Source organism: Mycteria americana, chromosome 4 (genome assembly GCF_035582795.1).
Source record: "Mycteria americana isolate JAX WOST 10 ecotype Jacksonville Zoo and Gardens chromosome 4, USCA_MyAme_1.0, whole genome shotgun sequence".
Classification (NCBI taxonomy): domain Eukaryota; kingdom Metazoa; phylum Chordata; class Aves; order Ciconiiformes; family Ciconiidae; genus Mycteria; species Mycteria americana.
The window spans coordinates 14,998,291-15,021,324 of record NC_134368.1 but is presented as its reverse complement, the minus strand read 5'-3'; the positions used below and the strand labels follow the sequence as shown (position 1 = coordinate 15,021,324).

At 39.8% G+C, this 23,034-nt stretch overlaps 2 protein-coding genes across 2 annotated transcripts in view; both read left to right on the top strand.

The window, feature by feature from the left end:
• STK32B (serine/threonine kinase 32B) overlaps window positions 1-21,072 on the top strand; it is a 180,748-nt gene extending 159,676 nt beyond the window's left edge. The window contains exon 12 of the mRNA XM_075499171.1: window positions 19,970-21,072. Within this exon, the coding sequence (XP_075355286.1) occupies window positions 19,970-20,108 (139 nt within the window). The 3' untranslated portion in view covers window positions 20,109-21,072. The remainder of the gene's footprint in view (window positions 1-19,969) is intronic.
• EVC (EvC ciliary complex subunit 1) overlaps window positions 1-23,034 on the top strand; it is a 510,906-nt gene that overhangs the window by 315,314 nt on the left and 172,558 nt on the right. The gene's annotated exons all lie outside the window — the stretch shown is intronic.

Here is a 23,034-nt window from a genome sequence, read left to right as displayed (position 1 = left end):
GGGAAGCAGAGGTCAAATTTTTGAAGTGCAAAGTGAACTCAAGTTAATGGGAACAAAATAAGAGCAATGACAGACACAGATGTCAACATACCGGAGAGAAGAGGCTGCACAGTATATGCCGGAGTTATTCATGGCAGGTTTCCTTAGACCTTTCTACGCCCTCAAGGGTGTACGTACAGGCTGAGGCTGTACTTGCGTGGATTTCCAAAGCCATGTGGCCAATCAAGTTCTTAGGAACAGCTGCAGATGCTGAAAGACATGAACTGTTCCTACAAACACAATATCCAATAATATGTGATCAGATCATTGGGTGAGATGTCAATCCCAAGCAGGGCTTTAAAGCAGTCTCAGATTAATACAGCCAGATGTTTTGATATTCCTTCACATTCCTCTACATAGAGAAGAATTGCTTATGTAGTGTAGCTGTTGGAAAATATCTGCATACTTCCTTAGATATTCAGCTACAAAAAGCTACATTTTATTGTGATTTAAGCCTTCTGCTCAGTTTACTTCAGTGGCACAGAACACTACAGAAATCCTAAGAAAGTGTGAATCAAAAAAATTTAGCTCATCTTTCAAGGGAAAAGATGAAAATTCCCAAACTAAAAGGATTCTAGGCAAAATTACAGATGTTTCTAATTGAGCAACAAAAAGTCACGTAGCAATGTGTAGTTAGAGTGCAATGTTCACCACCACAGTTCCACAACATCTTGCAATCCAATACCTGTAAAATATCTGCTATGAATAGTAGAATCTGTTCTTATTGAATGTCTTCCTGATACTTCCAGGCTGTGTCTCTCTTTCACTATATTATCTTTATCCTGCAACAGATACTGCAAATCTTGAAGTATACCATATTTATTTTCTTTCCAAGAAGCTCGGGAGGCTATCAGAAACTCGTAGACTGCAGGTGAGGGGTGGGGAGGGGATAGAGAAAAGGGTTACTAGGCTGAAAATAATTAAAAAATAATTCAAGAGACTGAATGAAGTAACTTAATAGTGTAAGTTAATGCTAGCAAAGACAGAATGTGCACATTTTCACTTTTCTATTGCTTTCTTCAGTTAAGTAATTGGTAAATGCTATTTATAGGAATGTTTTAAGCAAGATGAGTGCATCAGGAAGACACAGTCCATTTTAGCTAAGCCAAGCTTTCAAACGAGTAGGGTCAGTTAAAAAGGTTGATGTTTTTCCAGATGACTTTACCAGCAGCATTCAGGCAACATGCCTTCTCAGTAAGTCTTACATTGTCCTTGAAAGTAATTTATTTGCTTGGACTATAGTTTAACTATGTAGCTGATATCTATGGTTTGAACAGTTATGAGATAGGATGAAAGATTTGAAGAATTAAAAAGAAATAGGATATTATATACTGTCAGAGAGTACAAACATATACTGCAGAATGTAGACGACACCAAGTTGGATGGGAGTGTTGATCTGCTTGAGGGTAGGAAGGCTCTGCAGAGGGACCTGGACAGGCTGGATCGATGGGCCGAGGTCAATTGTATGAGGTTCAACAAGGCCAAGTGCTGGGTCCTGCACTTGGGCCACAGCAACCCCATGCAACACTACAGGCTTGGGGAAGAGTGGCTGGAAAGCTGCCAGGCAGAGAAGGACCTGGGGGTGTTGGTTGACAGTCGGCTGACTATGAGCCAGCAGTGTGCCCAGGTGGCCAAGAAGGCCAATAGCATCCTGGCTTGTATCAGCAATAGTGTGGCCAGCAGGACTAGGGAAGTGATTGTCCCCCTGTACTCGGCACTGGTGAGGCCGCACCTTGAATCCTGTGTTCAGTTTTGGGCCCCTCACTACAAGAGAGACATTGAGGTGCTGGAGCGTGTCCAGAGAAGGGCAACGAAGCTGGTGAAGGGTCTGGAGCAGAAGTCTGATGAGGAGCGGCTGAGGGAACTGGGGTTGTTCAGCCTGGAGAAAAGGAGGCTGAGGGGAGACCATATTGCTCTCTACAACTACCTGAAAGGAGGCTGTAGAAAGGTGGGGGTTGGTCTCTTCTCTCAGGTAACAAGTGATAGGACAAGAGGAAATGGTCTCAAGTTGAACCAGGGGAGGTTTAGAGTGGATATTAGGAAAAATTTCTTCACTGAAAGGGTTATCAAGCATTGGAACAGGCTGCCCAGGGAAGTGGTTGAGTCACCATCCCTGGAGGTATTTAAAAGACGTGTAGATGTGGTGTTTAGGGACATGCTTTAGTGGTGGACTTGGCAGTGTTAGGTTAACGGTTGGACTGGATAATCTTAAAGGTCTTTTCTAACCTAAAGGATTCTATCATTCTATGACAGAGCAAATTTATTTTATTAAAATAGGAATTAGGAAAGGAGGATTTGGAGTCGTGATATTAGCTGTTTTCTTTATATATTGGATTTAACTGTACAGGGCTTCCTGGACAAAGAAATGTGTAGTCAATGATTATCAGCACTGGGCAACAAAAGTTAGATTTGTATATCTTTACTTACACACTTCTGATTACACAGCATCTTCTGTTGATACTATTCAGCATTCACTGGGGAGATGAGGAGGAATGGAGGGAAGGCCATCTATTCCCAGTTTCTCTGTAGAAAAAGCCAAAAAACAACTCTGTCAAACACAGAAGTTTGCAGAAGATGAAATAAAACCATTTTCCTTTTTTCCTAAGATTTGTATTAATGCAAAAGACTGTCCTGTGTACTAAAAATTGCAGTTATAGAAAAGAAGTCCAGGTGTAGTTCAGTGCTTCAGTTTAGCTATGAACGATCTCATTACTGATAATACTATAAAACAGTCTGGGAAATTTGTGAAATCTGAAGGGAATACTGCTTTCATGTCTGTGAAATGGACCATGAATGTTCCAAAGTCTTTCTGTGATCAGAGTCAACAGTCATTCCTATGATACACCATTTCTTTAATAAAAGGAAAACTGAATTTGGGCCATGTTCATCCTCCACACCCAATGTAATTTCTTCTTGGGACACTCATATACAACTCCAAATAATGGAACAGCAGACCAGGAGCAGCTTTAGGGATGTGCAACATTCATGGGTTGAAAATACTTTCTACTCCATGTAAAGTGGCTAAGCTGTTCTGAAAAGGTGGCTTTATACATTCATCTTCATTTGTGCAGGAAAACATGAAAGCATCCAGAATGAAATCCCTTACACTGTAAGTAGATTTTATCTTGATTTTATTTTTGCCATTGCTTCAGATACCAGAGTGGCTCAGGTGTCACTAGATGGAAGACTTTATTCTTATTTACATCAATATTTCAGTGGATGTGAGCTACAAATTAAAATCCATGTGTGTCTTTTGACATGACATGGGTGTATGTCATCTGTCCAGATTGACATTATCTTGCGGTACCTTTAAGAGAGGGGTACACACTGTCCTGATCCAAAGTAAAATAAAATAGGAAAATCCTTTTACAATCCAAATTTGAATGTGGTGCAGGAAATGTTTTGTACTCTTCTTAAGAGTGTCAGTAAAATCTCTTATTTAGTTTTGAACACGTAAACTAAATAAACTGTGATCTAAAAATGGTCCACACAGTGGGTCTTAGTTGCAGAATATGATCTGAAGTTGATTTCAAGGACTTGTTTGGCTCCTTTTGCTGACGTGATTTTTTCTGTTTTTAAATCTATTTCTGTGGAGAGATGCTTTGTTATATCTAGAAATGCAGCAACAAATGTTCTGCAGTATCTGAATGTGTATTCCTATAGACTTGCCAGCAATTTTGTGAGAAGTCAATCTTATTTAGAAGCTGTAGGCTATATTTTCAACTTCTTGGGGGGGGGGAAAGAACGATTGTACAGATAAAGCCACACTGTTTGTTTGTAGCTTTATTAAAAAGCTGAGCACAGATTGTTTTGCTATTTTTGAGCCGTTATCACTAAATAAATCTTCATGTACATCTACATCTGTTTACGAATGTCCAAAACCTGAAATAGCCAAAAATGAAGAAATAAGATTCAATATTTGCCTGTAGTGGAATCACATTTCTCACCCTTTATGATTCCTGAGCCTCTTCCTCTCCCTGAAAGATGTCTTTAAGATTAAAGAGGTAGGCAAACAAAGAACAGAGGAGAAAACACAGGAAATATCTGCTCCTCAGGCAGAATAATCCTTCAATTAGATGCTTCACAAACTTGTCATCAAAATTATCAACCTGCTGATGAAAGTAAAATCATATAGCCACATTTTACTGAGCAGAATATGTATTTCATATACACAATGTATGTGAAAATGGGTTAGAATTCTGCAGAGCTAGTTTAATAAATGGGGTGGAGGGATGAAAAAATATCCATATTTTTAACAATTCTAGTGCAAACTTTAAAAAACTTACTAATTATTTTGAAGTTGGAGGTTTTTTTACTTAATACCAATATCCTGCAATAGCATTACTATGATATTCAGCTGTCTAGTCCCCACTGATCTGAACAGGCTTGCCCCTTTCCTAAACTACTGGTACACCTTATTTCTCTTCTCGGTATTTGTTCAATGCAGCCACACTAAAAAATTCTGCCACAACTTGAAGCAGTCATATGGATGTTGCACATCTCCTTCTCTTTTGCTACTATAATTCCTACTGTTTGGCCATACCTAGTTCTTTTCTAAAAGGTACTGAACAGCTCTAGGTGAACAGACAGCTCTCTCTTCCCAGAATAAACAGCAAAAGTAGAGGGAGCATATTTTAAGCATATTAAGATGCTTAAAACCATATTGTCTGATTTTGTCCATATCATAGGTGAAAAGCTTACTTAACATTCTCTGCATTTTTTATAAGATCAAATTTATTATCTCTTTCTTTGTAGTTCCTTTTCTTTCCTTTCAATTGTCTTTTCAGATTCAAATCCAGAATCCCTAAGTGCTCCCTTTCATTTCAGTTTGATTGGAATTGAATATTCATAATGATTTGCAGTATACCTCATTGAATGTACTTTTCTTAATAGGTATTTTATGTCACTTAGTGTCTCTGGAGATATTTATATTATCATAATCCCCATAATATCTGAATGCTTTTTTTGATGAGACTACAGCACAACTTTTCTTTTCTTGCCACTTCTGCTGACCTTAATTCAGTTTAAATCCATCTCTTTCTGAGCATTTCAAGTGGTTGCACTGCTCTTCACTGATCTCTTTCTTGTCCCTTTTGTAATGGATATATCTGCTTTTGGAGTTTGCTTCTGCAATCTCACCTAATTAGAAAGAAGCTTTTCTGAACATGATTAAACCTAGCTTGTTTTGGGGCATTAATAACTGCTGCTTGGTCACACAAGCCCTTCACTTCTGTCTTTGATTCCTGTTCATTATTACTGGCTTAGAATTACCAGTCCAAATGTGACTCTTGTCTCAGGGAGCCAAGCTACGTAAAGAGTTGAGCATAGCAGGTTATTTTTCTGTAGGTATACCTTCAGATTCACTTATTTTGGGAAAAGAGTTGTCATACAAAAGCCATCGTTTCAATAATGTGTTCCCTTCACAGTTTCATAGAGGAAAAAAAAAAAAGCAGCTAATGAGCATCTGGAACCTCATTTTCTAACCTTCTAGGAAAAATGGCCAAAGTTTTCCCAAGCAAGTAACAGTATCATTGTAGTGGCTACACTTCAACAAATGAACATCCAACTGCGGGAATGAAAGTTTGTGTGGGGGTCCATATATCAGAGCATTCTCTGTGCCGAAATGTGGTCCTGGAAGGACCTGGAAGTATCAGGATAACAGATGCAGATCCTCAGCACTGGAGGCCAACAGTTCTTTTCCATTTACAGAAAGCTAAACACAAATACGCCAGATGAAAACTAATCAAAAGTCAATTCATAGGCAGAGAAAAGAAAAATGCATCTTCATTTGTCCATCTTAGAATTTGGAGAGGAACCAAAAATGTATGATTCTGAGCCCTATATAAGATTATTTTTTTAATACGTTACGTGGGAAAAATCATATTTATGACAAATGAAGACTGAATAATAGGTCATGACTGTTCAGTGACCATAAGGGATTACCTTCGTGGTCTCTCTTCATGTCCTAAACTAGCATGAATTCTCACTTGTTAGGAGTCTCCATAAATTAAGAATGAGTCATGAAGACTGAACTCTTCATCTTGTTTTAGGAAAGCATTTTGGGGCCAGTTGCTGAAGCAATGCAGAAACAAGCCAGTAATGATATAACATGATTATTGCTAGTCATTCTGATACTTTGTGTATCTGTTGAGTATATTTATAAATGAGTTGGAAAGGGAGATGATGAATGGTGAGGTGATAAAGTCCACTTATGATACCAGAGTAGTCAAAACTAAATCTGACTGCAAAGAGCTGCAGTAGATAATGCTAGTCACAGTTCTGAGTTGCAGGGTAATAAAGAATGGCAGCTGAAATTCAGTACTGATAAATGCAAATACGTTAGGAAGAAAATAATTTAAACTTTACCTTTAGGACAATGGACACTAAATTAGCTTCATTTATGAAGGAGAGAGATTTTGAAAAGACTGTTGATAGCACAATGCTTAGTGGACAACTAAAAGGCATTAATATGTTCAAAATTGCAAAGAAAGCTATAGAGAAATGAACATCAGGATGTCATTGTGTGTTCATATATATACACATCTGCATCTTCCATTCTGTGTACAGTTCTGCTTCCTTATCTCAAAAAAGATACATAGGACTTGGAATGGTTACAAAAAAAGAAAAACAGGATTGACCGGAAGTGTGGCATGGCTCACACTGAAGGATTTCATAGACTTGAACTAGTTTAAACTCAGAGAAGAGGCAACTGGAAAGACAGAAATGGGCTTAATAGTAATATGTTACAAAACTTATTGAGAAGATGACTAAGCAATGATTATTCACTCTTTCTGGTAACTCAGGTAACTGATAACAAAGTTATCAGGCTGCAGGTTTAAAAGAAAATAAACCATGCCTTTCTGTGCAATGCAACACATTGCCGAGTGTTGTTCTGGATGCTAAACTTATGAAACGATCCAGAAAAGGATTAGAGAAATTCATGGAGAAAGAACCATCAAGGTCCTTCAGACATGAGACCCCTGATGCACTCAGTTTGGGAAGTCTGGAAATGTCAGAAGAGAGGAGGATAGGCCACAGCAGACATTTGTCTCCATGTGGCTTGTTCTTTGATAGTGTCCACTGGTGTCTGAAATGGGCCACTATGAGAGGTGGGCATCTGTGTTAGATGGAATGGATGGGTATGTGCTTTTATGCTTTCTCACTGCTTATAAGGTCTCCATCTTCATATAGAGTCTTCATAATAGCACAAAGGTTGCACAGTAAAGTGTACGTATATATGTGTATATGTATGCATATATACAAGTTCATATATGTATATGTGTGTATATATATATATATATATATATATATATCTCCTTTCTAGAAATAGGGAAAGTAAAGCAGACTTAGGGCAGTAAGAGATTTAGGTAAGATTCAGATTGTCCCTTGCTGTGTTTCAGGGGACATCAGGCATCCGTCCCCAGGGAAGACCTCAGCATTGTGAAACCCAGCTGGAGATAATTATCCTGTGTCCCACCTGGGGCATAATACATACTCCTGTTGTGGATGCACCTTAGTGACTAGCCTAGATGTTCATTACAGTGGTTTCTGTGGATCCCCGTGTTAGACACCCACCTTCCCCATGCATTTTGTAGGGAGGTTTGGTGATCAACTAAAGGCTGCGAATTACGCTGTGTGATCATAAGTGAAGTACCAGCTGAGTCTCCTTTGGGGGGGGGCCATCCTTCAGGGAATGAAAGAACTGCATGGTTAACTAGACTTCTTGTGAATCTAAGTTTTGGACTTTAGCAGAGAAATCTTGCATGAGGCATAGGTGGAGAGACGTAAGCCAGCAGAGAGGTCAGTGCGGGCTGCAGTTGCTCCCTGGAAACTTGCAGGCTGACTCCTGGAAGCCTGCTGCTGCAAGGAGAAGGGTAGGGCTGAACCAGCCTCCTCCCAGATGCTTATTCCAATCTGAGAACGTTTATTGTCAGGTCCCAATAATCAGGCAGAGCCAGATGGGCTTTCCACATACCTTAATTCTTAAATTATTGGCTGTACGGCTCCCATGGAGCTGCAGTTTCAATCAGAGATGCCACATTAAGGAAATCAGTGCTGCTACGCAAACAGGTTGTCACAGCTAATATTTTCCTCGCTCACCTCTGGTCCAGGACCCTCTTCTCAGCACCAGGGGAGAGGCATGAAAAGTAAAGAGAAGAAATTAGATGGGATTGAATGGCCACGTTTCGGGGACGGCTGGCTGCCCTTTTGTTCAGTCCTGCTTTGCTGGAACAATCCAGCACGCCAGTTCGCTGCCACAAAGCTGCAGACGTATCACCATCACTGCAAAGGCAGCAGGCATTTCACAGGCATCACACTATTATTTGTCTTTAAAGTCTCAGTCTGTCAGCAAAATTATGCTTGTTGCTGAGATCTGCTGTCTGTTAACAGGCCTCTTCACTCCTCTGTAAAATCTTCCTGCCCTGAGGTCCAGGGTCTCAGCGGGGATGGCAGTGGCAGAGAATATGTTTCCAGTAAAGTAGATCTAATTCTAGATGCAGACAAAGAATTGTCCCTCTCCCCATATATTTCATGTGGATGTGATCCAAAGGATCACTCTACCTTGAAACTTTCACCAGAAGAATAAAGAGAATATGTCAAAGCAACTCCTGCGATCTTTCGCTCTGCTGACAGCTTTACAAAAGGGTGAGCCTGCATCCTTCAGGATACACACAAAGGGCAGGCACGAAATCAGTGTCTTTCTTGAGAACGAGTTTTGGCCCACACTGCTGAGAAATATCCTTATTCATGGGCAAGTGCCTGTAGTTTTTAAACGATATTCTGGCTAACTGGAAAGACAATTTTCTTCCTGTAGTCCCACAAAGTCTAATAACCAATACATTACTGGGCAATTCCATAGTTGCTTTCCTGTTGCTTGTACATGTAGATCTACAGATGTGTCTAAACTAGAGAAACTAGTTAACATTTTAAAATGTGGCTGAACAAGACAGATATTGTTTAGGATGCACCTGGTCTTGGACAGACAATAACACACTTCTAAGAGACATCTATTTTACTAGTCTGAACATGGCTTTAATGTTAGTGTTAATCGGTTGGTTTAGTTTCATTTTCTTAAATGACTGCACATCGTTTGCTCTTTTCATTTATTTACTTCATCTCTTCACTCTTACTTTGCTTTATCACTTCCCAGGGTAAACCTGAGATCTCAAGACATTGCAGGTCAACATGCTGCAGCATCCAGCATAATTTGTCACTTGACTTCCACATACCAGTATTTCACATGTCACTCATGCCGTATGTGCACCTGAACCCATTATGCCTGATTATAAATTGCTGGTTGATAGAAAATTATATTCACAGGCATTTACTGAGCATAATTACTCAGCAGGAACTATCAACCTGAATCAATTACCCATGGTGTAAGCATATTTCCCCAAGGATTTTTGGAAAGGGTGGGAGTAAATGTCATGAGTGTCAGTGGTATAAGAAGACATCTGTGATACATGGGGATACTTCCTCCAAAATTTTACTTTTCACATTCAGCTGTAATAAAGCATAACTTTTAGTCTGTGCCAACAGTCATTTAAATTTAAATGGAGTTAAAGCAGAGTTATTTGAATGATTACATGGTAATCTACTGAGCTATCAAAACACATACGTCAAAGTGTATTAGGAAAACAGAGCTGAGATTATGACTGTTTCTATCGAAGCAGTCAGTACCGAGTACCTGTTTGGGGTCAAAGACAGACTGAGTTAAATATTGGTTAGACGCAGAACAACTCCTACCCCAAGGGGTGTACGCAAGATTTTCAAAGGTATCTGAAATAAATGGGAATTAGATGACAAAGTATTTTGCAAGATATAGCCCAAGTCATGCAGAAAAGCCATTGCTGGCAGACCCAGAGCCTGAATATGATATAGGCATGTCTGCATGGATGAACAGGCAATTGCACCCCTGTGCTCCTCGGTGACTTCATTACCCAGCTCTTGGCAGTGTTTATCAGCATGTGCTCTGTTACAGGCTGATGGGACTATTCCATTTCTGCACGCCTGAACAGTGTGGGTGTAAATGAGCTCTAATCCAGAAGCAAACTGGCTCTGCTAAGCAGTGCAGTGTGTGGTGAGCTTATACAGCTGCTAGACAGGAAGGGACTTGAATCTGTGGTTCAGAGAGGAAAGGTATCTCTATTTTTCTAGAGATGCAACAAGACTGTATTCTTTTAAACTAATCAATTTAAAAATCATTTATTTAGTTTAAGCTCCTTTAGTAGTCAGTGAGGAGAGACTTGTATCTCCCAAGGTTGATCTGTCACACATATATTAGATAACTTCAACTGGAACTAATTATTCTACGTTAGTGCCTCTATCTATCCTGTAGAGATGAGCTGATCTGTTCATCTCTACAGGAGTAGCCTGAACTAATCTTTCCATTGTCTCTAGTTAGCTGGCATAAAATCCATCCCACAGCTGTGGTCTCAGTTCATTTCTGCAGAACAAATGCCTAGCTGCCAGTCCAACAGGCACAGGTCATCTGTGGTCTGCTGTCGTGTCTGCCTGCTCTCTCCGAGTGCCAGGGCATCTCGTACAGCACCAAACACCACTTGTGGGGTGACTGCATTTGAGCCATGTGGGCCTAACCATAGAGGCAGGAGGCCAAGAACAAGCAAGTTATAAGTGTGAACATTATCAAGGAAGAGCTGAGACTCGTGACATCTACTCTTGCTAGTGATTTGATGAGGTCACTACTTGGACCGGGTTTCCCAAAATATATACCTGCTACCACACAAACACACAGTAGCATTATGTTTCATTTAAAGCTGCTCTGTACATGTTGCTCTCCAGAGTGGGGCAGGGGGAGACATTATCTGAGATTACAGACTCCAGTTTTCAGCTTGGAGTTGTGTGACTCAGTGCTGATGCTGCTGAGTGATGAGTGTTGAGTCTGCTCCAGTCCTAAAGTCTGCCCTGGTCTGCCCCAAGCCTCCTCTGGTGCAGAGCAAGATTGTGCCGGCCTTGTTCACTTGAAAATGCTTGGCAAATTCATACACTTTTCAGTGATTTCTGTTTTCCTGAAAGCACTACTGAGATCACCCTGTGCACAAGCTAAAGAAAAGAAAAGCCCACTATTAACTCTGCCGTGGTTACTGCTCCTCCATTAGGTGTAAAGAGGGTTTTTAATAAAAAAGAACATTAGCTGTCTATTAGCTGAACTATTAGCTGAACATATACAGCTGTCTTTGGAGATAGTTTTAATTAGCTAAATGATTAGTTTAATTAATTAGATCTCCACAGTTGGGATTCTTTTGAATATCCTTCCTCATTTTTCAGGTGTTTAACTTTCCTTCTTCCATTTCTACTCTTTTTTTTTTTTCTTATGCTGCATTTTTCACCTTCATTGTTGTTTTCTGCCTATTTTTTAAAGGCAGAATATAGGCAATCTTCCATACTGCTCAGTTGTTAGCATGGTCCCTGGCACAATTTTTCCCAGGCTGAAATCACTCTCTGAAGCAATTCCTTTCATGTTTCAGAGGTTAGCATAGACCAAAGGCTGCCTAATAGGCAGCTGGAATACAACAACTCTGGTTTGCAGATTAGAGAGCTTAGCCGTAAGGATGCAAGCCAGCCTGTGCCACTTAGCTTCCAGGCATCAATCCCTGCACCATTTTACCTTCTGGTGCGAATGTAACTGATGCCTAAAATACAGAAATGACATTCCCATGCAGAACTCTATTTGCTGCCTGTCGTGAGAGCCCTCCTGGGTACCGCTGGGGAATGGGAAGTGGATGAATAGTTTGGCAGATGTTCAGGTTATCAGGTAACTTAATTTTATGCGGGATTATTATATCAATTAGTTCTGACATATGTTGCTATGAAATCAGAGCACTTTTCAAATTGGGGAATTTCGCAGAATTTGGCCGGAGACTTACCTCTATTCATGTGTCCTCGTCATATGCCAACTCCTCACCCTGCACCCTGCCTTCCTTGGGAAGCAAACCTGAGCATGAAGGGGCAAGATGGGATCTACAGCTCACACCGACAGGATGTGGACAATCCAGCAGTATCGGATTTGTTCTTTTTTGTTAGTATGTTTCCTTAATATTTACACTGAGCAAAGGTTAATATTTTCTTCTTTATGGATGGAGTGTAAAATAAGCAAATCTCCTGAAGTTCTGATCAACTCATCAGCTTATTTTTCTTAACTTTTTAAAAAAGAAAGGAAACACAGGAATTTTCACTCCATTCTGACATATTTGGTGGCTATCTTGTTTTGAAAAGTAAAAATAATCCTCCTAAATATGCTTATTCAGTTAAAAATAACCTGATCAGGATGCTTTGCTCATTTCTTTCTTCTTCTTTATTCTACCTTTTCACTAAAAAATGTAGTTGAATGAAAACCTGGCAGATGAGAACTAGTAAGCAGAATAATGGAGATATAAGACAAAGAGTAAAACTCATTTACAATTGTAAAATACTGCCAGCTTCTTCAATTTTTACAAAAATAGAACACAGCAAGAACCAATTTATAAGAGAAACCTTTAAAAATGCAGGAAGAAAATTATTAAGTGTCCATGTATCAAACTCAATTCTCATTCCCTGCAGTGTCAGCCAGATGACAAGCCAAGCTGCTTATTGTCCCAGAAATCATGCTCAGTTATCAATATTTCTACAATCACTGCCTGCAATTGATGTTAAAATGATGGCAGAAAAATAATGGGGAAAGTTTTCAAAGTGGAGTATAAGACGAACACGCATATAACCCATTATTTTTGAAAAGATGTGTGCACACTGCAGGACCTACATATTACTGCCAAAAAATTGCCCTGATTTTGTAGTATGTGCACTTTTACTGATTTGCATGAGCTCCTATAAAGCTTAAATATGGGATTTTACAAAAGGTAAGGTTTTGTATAAGGTTTGTATGAGCAGAAAAGTTACACTTTTTCTGGCTAAAGCATGAAAGATTGTGGGCGCCATGAACATTTTTACTCAGTGTCAAACCAAAGAAATAGAGTTTTTTGGGGGGCTGCTGGGTGAGCTGATCCAGAAAATGAGCTGGTATGACCAACATTGTTAGCTTTCACCTGTCTACCACCTACTTACCACTGAACACTCATTATTTAAGTTGAAGAGGTAAACCAAAACATATGCTTTCTCATGATGGTTATGCGGATATGTAAAGTTCAGGCTACCCGCAGCTTTCTGTTTGTACTTTCTATCACACTCCAGGCTACCAATACCAAGGGTGATGCTGGACTTTGTGGTGACAGTGTGAGTCCTTTTGAGTCTTCACAGTCCAAATCCTTCTCTTCTTTCTCAGAACAAGTTTCTCTGCGTAAACCACTCCAAAATGTGAGGAACACAAGGATATACTCTGTTCTTGCTCCACAAGGAGGAAATAAGCAAGTCTTATTGCTGCAGTTAGACTCCAAAGTCCCATTAAGTCTTTCTTTTTACACCTTTTGACTGCAAATAAAGACTCTAGAGTGCCACAAATTTACCAAAATGTTTGACTTGAAAGTTTTGTCTTTGTTTTGTGTGTAACTGAGCAGGGAATCCAGTTCTGATGAGGGATACAACCAGCCAACTAATCATCTCCATCTCTTTAGGAAGCAAATTGTGGACCATTTGGTAAAACAGTGCTTAGTTATCATCAAGACAGATTAGTTGTCATCAGGGACAGGCAGTGGTGGGGTGGGGAGAGTTAAAGCACCGCCGCCACCACCCTGAGGAAGCAGTTGTGTTGACCACATCTGATTTGTTCACCCAGACATTTTTTGCTTGTGTTTGTATACAAATTTTGATGCATCATCACCACACTGAATAAAAACTAAAATTAAAAACAAATAGTGGGCAATAGCAGTGGGCACCAAACTGACACCTTGCCTGTCCTCAGTGCCAAGATGTCTCACTCCAGCCTTGGCTGTCTACAACTAGCCGCTACCTTAGCTAGAGATGCTGGGTATACCAGCTCTGCAAGTACCTCTGTGAGATATTGCTACAGTAGGGCTCCTCATGCTTTAAGGAGTCCACCTTTATATCAGCATTATATCACTCTGTAAAAATTATTTTCACTTTGGCTGGAATTTTTACAACTTCAGCATATCCAGCAATTTTAGTTGTATGGCATAATTTCCACATTTCTATTTTCTATGACCAGGATATAACAAAACAGTGTCACTTTCTGGCTTCTTCTAACTCCTTTACAAAATTTCATTGCTAGATCTTTTCTATTGAGAATGAAAAGTTTTTAGTGCACAGTATTTTGAGATAATAATATATTTTAAAGAGCCCGTATTTATCAACGGGTACTCTAAAAATATGGTATTTGAACATAAGGGTCTTTATTGCTTTTCTGAAATCCCCACTGTAACTTCTGTATGTGTGCTCCAGTTGACAAACCACAGTGACATGCACAGAGACATGTAGCTGAAATAGTTCTTTTCTGAGCACAGTCATCCCCCAAGACAGATCAGTTATTTTTTTCTCCTCATTCAGGCATGTTCGTAATTAGCCTTCTAGCAAGGCCATCTGGACAAGACATCAGCATTACTTACGTGTAGCTGCTAAATCATAGAACTGAGGTGGGTTTCTAACTATTTAGCAAGCTGTCCCCCTGGATCCATTAATTTGAAAAGCTAGCATAGACATGGACGGTCTGTTCTGACCTCAGAACCCCTTCCTTGTGAAAAATAACTGGGATAAATGTTCCACAGATTTATCTACTCCTCAGGACTTCTTTCAAGGGGTGTAAAAGTTTCCATTAATAGAACTTTTTTCCTGCAATAAAACTACCATTTCTAAAGCTCGTCTGATTATGCCCACCTTTTCCCCAAACCAAAAGCAAAAGCATTTGTTTTCTCCAGCAAAGTGTTTGAAATATCAATAGGCCAAGGTAAAATGCTAAATCTAGAAATGGGAAAATAAATTCCACTGCCCAGTCAGATCATTTTCTTTCCTCCACACCCAGGACACCGGGTTTGCAACACTGGCAAACTCACGAATTTTCTGTAATAAAAAGAGTGTCTTGTAGGACCTGGTACATGTAGGAGTCTCAGAAGAGTGGTAGTTCTGCCTGGCTTGAATTCTCTTTTTGTCAGTAGAAATTCTGCCCTCGATGGTTGCTGAGTGTGTGCCCGCTGCTTGAAACATCTCGCGTTTCTGAGGCTTCAGTTTCACACTGACAGCATGGCAAGACCCGTTGGTGAGTACCTCAGCTGCACAAAGGAGTTACTGTGCACGGAGGTATTGTCTGGCCAGAACACACAGACAAGGGTGACAGGCAGTGTAAAAGCCTCCATACAGCTCTCAGAGCAGCTGCATTTTGTAAACCTGACGCCACTGGTCTATATTGCTGTAGGTTTTTTTGGACCAACAATTTTTCCCTGTCCTTTGAATGCCCTTCCACTGATGAATATCTGATTCAAGATCCAGCATTGGAAATCAATACTGCAGGAACTCTGCTATAATATCTGAGTATCAAGATAATAAGAATCCTAAAAACCTTTCCATAGCTCACACAGGCACTTTCTCTTTACCAGAAATACTGATGAAGCCCAAGACTGGACTGAAGGCTCGGTTACTTTTCTTGATGCATTCCTGTAGTGGTTGGTATGGCCTCTTTCTTCCCTGCTGCTGGAGAGGAGGTTGTTCCATGCTCAGCGTCACGCAGTATCAATATTGCATGGATCAGTGGTGGAGGGAAGGAAAACTCAGCTTATCTCTTTGTTGCTTCAGCAGAACCGCTCTTAATTCCCAGCATAACTGCCTCTGAGACTACAGAATTGTCACGGAATAAATGTAATAGACACTGTTCAAACTCATTTTCATCATCTTTTCCCTGCAGGTTTTTTTTTCCATATAACTATCCACTAGAACCACTTGTTCACTTTTTCCATCTGCAGCTGGCCATTTTGCCATTTATTCTCAGTCAATAGCATTCAGCAAAGGAACAGCTACCTGGTTCAGATCCACAGCTAAGTCCCCATCAAGCCATTCATTCTCCCTGGGCCTTTATCAAGTTATCACAGCCTGTAGCTGCATCAGCTTAAAGGCAAGATAACTCGTTCACTGGAAAGCAGTTTCCTACAAATGATTTATTGCACTAGTGCCATTTTTAAACAGAATGGCCCAGACTGCATTTATTTTGCCATGATTACAGGAACCGTGTCAAGGTACCCATGTTTCTGAAAAGCTGAGAACATCTGATGGAAAACTGTTCCAGCTCTGGCACCAAGGAATCAAGAATGCATGAAAAAGAGATACATTTCAATTCTTCAACTGCTCAACATTTTAACTGAAGATACTGCTTGTTCATACATGGCTGCTGTGGTGAGATTTGTATAGGTCTTGACCTGAGCCTATTTGCAGTTTGGAGCTAGATTAAAATACAGACCAATTGCCTTATTTTATTTGGGCCGAAATTGCAGTGGTTTGGGAGGAGGCCTTAGTCTCTTAGCAAATCTGAAATTTGACAGTCATGTTGAATCTCCTACTTTTCATCCTTTTTCATTGAACTTATCCTACTAAGCAGCCTAAAGACAAACTTCCAATATTTTTCTTCATCTAGTGAACAAAGCTGAGCTGTAAGCTCTTCCCCCGTGGTCCCCAAGTTTGCTGCTGGGTTTCATTAGATGTTTGTGATTTTCACCCTGGCCTGCCATAGTCGTAGCAGTCTTTTTTGCTTCAGTACTATATTTTCCATGCCAGCTTTTAGCCAGTCTGCTCTCTTCACTTTTGTATTTTTATATATTCAATAATGCATATATGCATAATTACACATGCAGTATAATTACATTTTGCTTGATTATATATGCCACCTTCTTTTCTTAATCATCGCAGACACCAGACTCTAATTCCCCGTTTCATTCAGGCCTGTGAGGCACAGAGGAGTACTTAGAGGCACAAAGCTCTCAGCTTCCATAGTTCTCGGCAGCAGCTGCCTCAACATCTGATGTGCAACTACAAGCGAAGTCCCATGTTGCTTGGCACGTTCCTGCTCATTGCATCCTTTGCCTAATCGAGGGCTGCAAGCACAAGCCTATACGTGCTCTGTCACCAGTTCATGCAGAAAAATCTCCTGCGGGCATGGGTTTGATAAGAACACAAGATTTCATCAGTCCAGGCATGGCTTCAATGTTCTTTTTGTTTCTATTTCTTAGCCACAGCTTATCCAGCTCAGATTTATGACTAGCTCCAAACCATGTGAGATTTCTGGACAAATATAGTTCCCCCTCAGCTTCACCCCCTACATTGTCTCCACTTGTCAAAAGAGAAGTTGAGGCACAGAAAAGGGCTGTAATTTGCCCAAATTACAGAGGTAGACAGAGGTGACAGAGGTAGAAACAGAATCAGCATCTCCTGATTCTTAGTCCAATTCCCTGCTCCCCAGGACACACTGGTAAGTAGGTGTTAACATGGCCATTATAGCCCCTTATAGTGAAGTCTTTAATGTAATTTTAATCACTGAATAAAGTGATTGATAAATTATTAAACATTTAAATAACAGTTAAATTTTTGCTACATCATCAGGTTAATCTATTGTTTATTTTGATAGTTTGTAAATATGGGTACTGAATCTAGTTACGGAAACAGAAAATGTCTGAAAAGGGAATACAATGACGCACTGCTAAAACAATGTATTTCTTTAGCACTTCCAAACTCCCATAATCTAATTATAGACCTGGGTAGTAGGGACAGGATGAAAGAAAACAAATGGAAATCGACAATAGAAACCACCTCTGTAGAGAATGAGAAGTTCGAGGCTGGTCAGTGGTATCTTTTGAACTCAGCATGGGCTTCATTTCTCTCCTTTCCCCCTGCCTTTGTGCCAGTTTGAGTGGTTTGAAAAAAAAAAACAATTGGTGTTTTCCTGCTTTATGGTGTTATTGAGAGACTTCTTATTTCCCCATTAATTTTAGCAGTACAGTAAATGCCTTCTTTTTCAGCGTTTTATGAACCAAGTAAATATTAAACAAATTCAGGGAGAAAGCACTTGCATGTCAGACCAACGCAATGATTCCTCAGATCTCCATAGAGCCAAAATTTGTCTCGCTCCACTATTTAGCAGTTTGCACAGATTTGCAACCCACAATTTGCAACATGAGTTTCCAAGCACTGTAGCCTTTTCTGTTGATGCCTACAAATACCTTAGTCTCGTAAGGGCCAGTAGCTCAGACCCTAAGATGGTTCAAGACTTTGTCTGATTCAATTACTTTCATGGTGGTCCCCTGGATCTCTTTTGAAGCCCCTATTAAAGAATAAAAATGCTGTCACATTTACTGTCTTCCATTCCTTGGTGCCAAGACAAGTTACATACTCCGTTCAGCTGTGCAGAAATTATATATTTCAATTTTCTTAGAGCCCTTGGGTGAAAATTCAGTGTCTTGATGATTTGTCAACATTCATTTCAATGTCTGGTTCTAAAGCTGTTTGACTGATGGTTTAACTGGAGATGATGGACAAATTTCTCATACGGAAAGGAATGTCCCTAAGCTCATTTGTCATAAATGTTGGTGAAGATAATTCATTGGCTTTGCAGCTAGGAACTCATATTTCTTGTGCTTTCCTCTAATATCTCAGTCCTCCATTGGCCTGTAGACACACTGGTAGCCTTCCTATTTCTGGTCCACTTCAAAAAATTACTATTAGGGTAAATGCTTTTAGCAATTTGTTCCTCTAATCTGTTTTTTCAGTCTTCTTAAATTTTGTTATTTAATGTGCCAGTGTTTGTGCTCTTCCAAATTTAACCTATTTGGGTTAAATTATTTGGGTTTTCATTATTTGTACTTTAAATAGCCTCCTTTATTCCTCTGCTTATCTATGACAGCTATTGCTTGTCCTTTCACATTCTCTTCTGAGTCTGAAGTATGGCATCTCTGTAGTCTTTATGCCACCTGGAAGTATTTTACGCTTTGAAACTGACCCTTTACATTTCATTTTTGCATGCTTTTCCATTATTGAGTATTTTCTACATATTCAATGTTATTTGCAAAGTTTTTTTGGAGTATATCATATATACCACTTATAATCACTGTAACAAAGAGCTTCTTCCATAGTGTCTCTGGTGCCAACTCTTGGTGCCTTTTTCAGGAATATATCAACAGCTGTTTCTCATTTTAGAAAAACAAACAGTCAGAGAAAAATTCCTCCAAAACAGCAGCTGTTCATGTTTTAAAAAAAAAATTGGTCTCCACCTCATAGCTTCCCCATGAATCTCTACACCCTTCTTGAAAGTACTTATATTGTGTCTGTGTTTGGAGGAAAACACTGAATATCACACGAATCACAGTACAATCACAGAAGTTGATACCGGTGTTGAACAGAAACGCTGAGAAACTTGATGATAAAATGACTGGTGGGGACTGCAGGTGCTGCTAGGGCTGTTGCTGTTGTCTAGAAAATTATGTCAAAAGAAGATGACTTTGCAGTCTTTAAACAATGTAGGATTTTGTTGTTGTTCCTTGAAACCAGCTAGGAGGCTTTGACAACATAGGAAGTAAGAACAAGAAGAATACTGAATATGCTTTCATCTCATGTTTTTTTCTCTTGTACTGGTGGAGGTTACCGATAATTTTGTAGGACAGCAGAGGGGAGCGGCTGCTTACTGCTGTTGTGTGCCCAGTCAACAACTCTCATCAGCCTCCAGCTACCTGGAGGTTTTGTCAAGGTACAGTCTGAGCAGAGGTGCTAAAGCCAGAGAAAGTAATCTCCTCTGCTGGCTATTTATGATAGGCTTTGATGGGAACAGTATTTGACCAAGACCCAACTGCTCACATTTAGGAGGAAGCAATCATCAGTGTTTAGAAGAAAGGGCAGCTATAAAGCTCAAGGAGTTAATAGAGATTGAATGGTGCAGGAATCTGTTTTATACAGAGGTGTACGTGGCTATCCAGAGGACACGCAACAGCCGTCATTCTGATACAGTTACCTGCACATGATAGCTATATCAATGTTTTTTAACCTCTGGCAGATTAAGAAGACAGCAGGATCAAAGTGGACAGACTTCCAGCATGGACAGCAGAGCATCCCTTCAGAGCCACGAGAAACTCCAAGATGGACGTAACAACAATTTACTGGGACACGGCTGCACAAGAGGCTGCAGCAGCTAGTGAGCCACGGCCCCGCACACGCTTCCACCCTGGCAGGGCGAGGAAAGGTCCTCTCCGCGCATGCCTTCGTCTTCGCCCCTTGGATCCCGGGACATCTGACTCCTCCAAAAGCAGGTTCCCCAGACAAGGACAAACCCACAGAGCACACAGGCTGAGACTTTCCATGTGTGACCCTGCTCTTCTTTTGACTCTGCCACTGGAAAAATGACCATCAGCAACAAAATACAGTTTTATAAGTAAGTGTGATTTTCCTTTTCAAAATCCTGGAAGAAAACTTGAAACAATTCATTAGGCAGCCTCTCAAAGATTGCCACGTTTCTGGCTACTTGCAAGAGACAAAGTTATATTGCGGCCAGCTTTATCTTGAAGGCTTTACATTACCCTCTCTGTCTCCGTTAATTAAAGTGGTCCAGTTTGGAATTTTGTGAAACTGCTGGACACAGCTGTTTCTGAGCACCTGCTGTTGAGTTTATAACAGATGTATATGATGTAAATACGTGAATGTAGTGTCAAATAGGCCAAACACTGAATAATTTCATTTAAATACCTGAAGCCCATTGGAAAAGTTGCAGCATGAATGTATTCACATTGTTCTTTAACTTCATGCATTCTGCTTTGTCGTAAAAGATGTGACCCTGGCCAAGTCAAAGTTTTGCTAGTGACTTTAGTGGATGCAGGATCAGACACGTCAGTAGTGTGTGATAATCATGACAAAGAAAGATCTTTTTATTTATAACAATAGGCTGACTAAGCCAGAGTTGAAAAGCAGCTTAGTAAGGAGAGCTAAAAACATTAGGAATTTGCTCATATCCATAGTTAGGTGTTATAAAATGTGAAGAAGTTACATGTGTCTCTGTTTTCATGGATCTGTTCTGGATGAGAACCATCCTGAATAGAAAGAAACATACTTTATCCAAAGTATTGCTGACATGAAAGCCTTTTTTTTCTTAAATAGCATCCATAATTCCAGACATTTATGGTATTTTACAACTTGTACATCCACATTTTGATAATAAATGCATGCTTGTTCTGTTCTATTGTGCTTTTATTTTTAAGGGTTACCATCCGTAAGCAAATTTCATTTCAACTTTTTAAAACAAATGAGTTAGACTTTTGAAAGTGAAAAATATTTTATTTGTAATAATCTATTTTTACTGTATTGTTTTCATTCTATCTTTTACAAAACAAAGTTCTTTGTAATTGATACAAATATTTTTAAATTTGGTTTCACATTATATGTAATTTTTGTCACAAATTTTTCATAAAATACAGATTTTTATCGCTCCATGAAATGATATGGTGTTCCTATCAACAACAGAGCAGTTTACAAATGTAGTAAGGTAAAGATTTTACATCTGCCATGAGCATGGTGTTGGTTTACTTGCTTAATTCGGGCTTAGACTGAAATAATGATAGGATCAAGTAAAAGAGCAGTGTTTCTCTGGTCTTGCGAGGACACATTTCATTGCCCAGAATAAATTGTTTCATACCTATCCCTTCTTATAACGACCTTTTTATTTTTTTTTTCTTAATATTGGTTTCATTTGGGAAGGACCAAAGTGGATAACATGTCACATAATTTCTGGAAACACCTATTGCTCTGTTCCAATCAAAACGCATCATGGTCTTGGATCTTGATCTGGATCTTGATCCTGGAAAGAAGTGGAAGATTTTATTTACTTGAGTAATCCTACAGAAATTAATGGCACTACTCATAAGTAAACACTTGCATGATGCATGCTGTATCAAGTAATACAGATTAGAGCCAGGAAGTTTTTGGAAGCAGGGTCAGTAATATACTAAGATTTTCCATGCAAAATTTTCCAATTTGAAAAACATTGGGGAAAAAAAGGCAATTGCACATTTGGGTTTTTTCTATGATTACAGTTGTTTTGAGCAAGAAGAGTTCTTGTGGGTGATCTTGTACAACATCAACCACATAGGATGCAACTATACTAGCACCTTAATTCAGGCTGGGAAGGCATTTTTGAAGTTAATGTCTCCACCTTACAGCCCTACTGCATTTTGGTTCATATTGTAGCACCCAAATCAGATTCTTTCTGGATGACACAAAACCAGAAAATGTGCTCCAAGAGAGCACTTAATGTCATCCACCCAGCCTTGGGCCTGTAGACCACAGGAACAGATTAGAGCAAATACGAAATTAAACTTCCCGAAACGTGCCTCACGCGGATGCCAGGTCTGCATCGCCAACTGTCTGCTTTGCAGAGCCCCTCCTGTCAGGCTGCACTGCCTGTTAGTGTGCACACAGCCATCAAGAAGCCTGGGTTTATAGAATGAAAAGTCCTGATCCACAGCCTTTAGAGTATAAGAATTTCATCAGTGACTGTATTAAAAACTGGGGGAGTTTCCTGCGGATAGAATTTAATTAGCAGCATGATCCTACCAAACATCTGCAGTCTGATCTGGCTGGCTGCTGGGTGTCTTTGCCAATGCTTTACTAAGCTGTTTTTGACAGAATCCTGGTTATTCGATAGATGGCAACTACTTAGATATGTTTGCACAGAGTATTGTGCATGAATGCAAGCTCACTCGGACACTTTAATTTCACGCCTGTTGCCACATGGTCATTTCTCAAACAACTCTACTGCTTGCAAAAAAAAAGAAATCATGGCACCAATCAGCTTTATCCAGAGTCCATGGCACTTCCACTGACTGCAAGCTGAACCTTATGCTGCATATAATTACCTTTGTCTACTTATTACACAGGTCAGAGAATACCCTCAGCTGCACTGCGAAGAGCAAATATACTCTTAGTTCATCTTTCCTTTCGACCAGCATAACTGTAAGGAACTGGCCTGTTATGGGAGGCCCTGACAATGGTGCAGAAGAAGAAGAAGAGAGCTCCTTCTGTATAGTATGTGCTTTGTGAGCACAGAACAAGTACTACAAGAAAAGTCACACA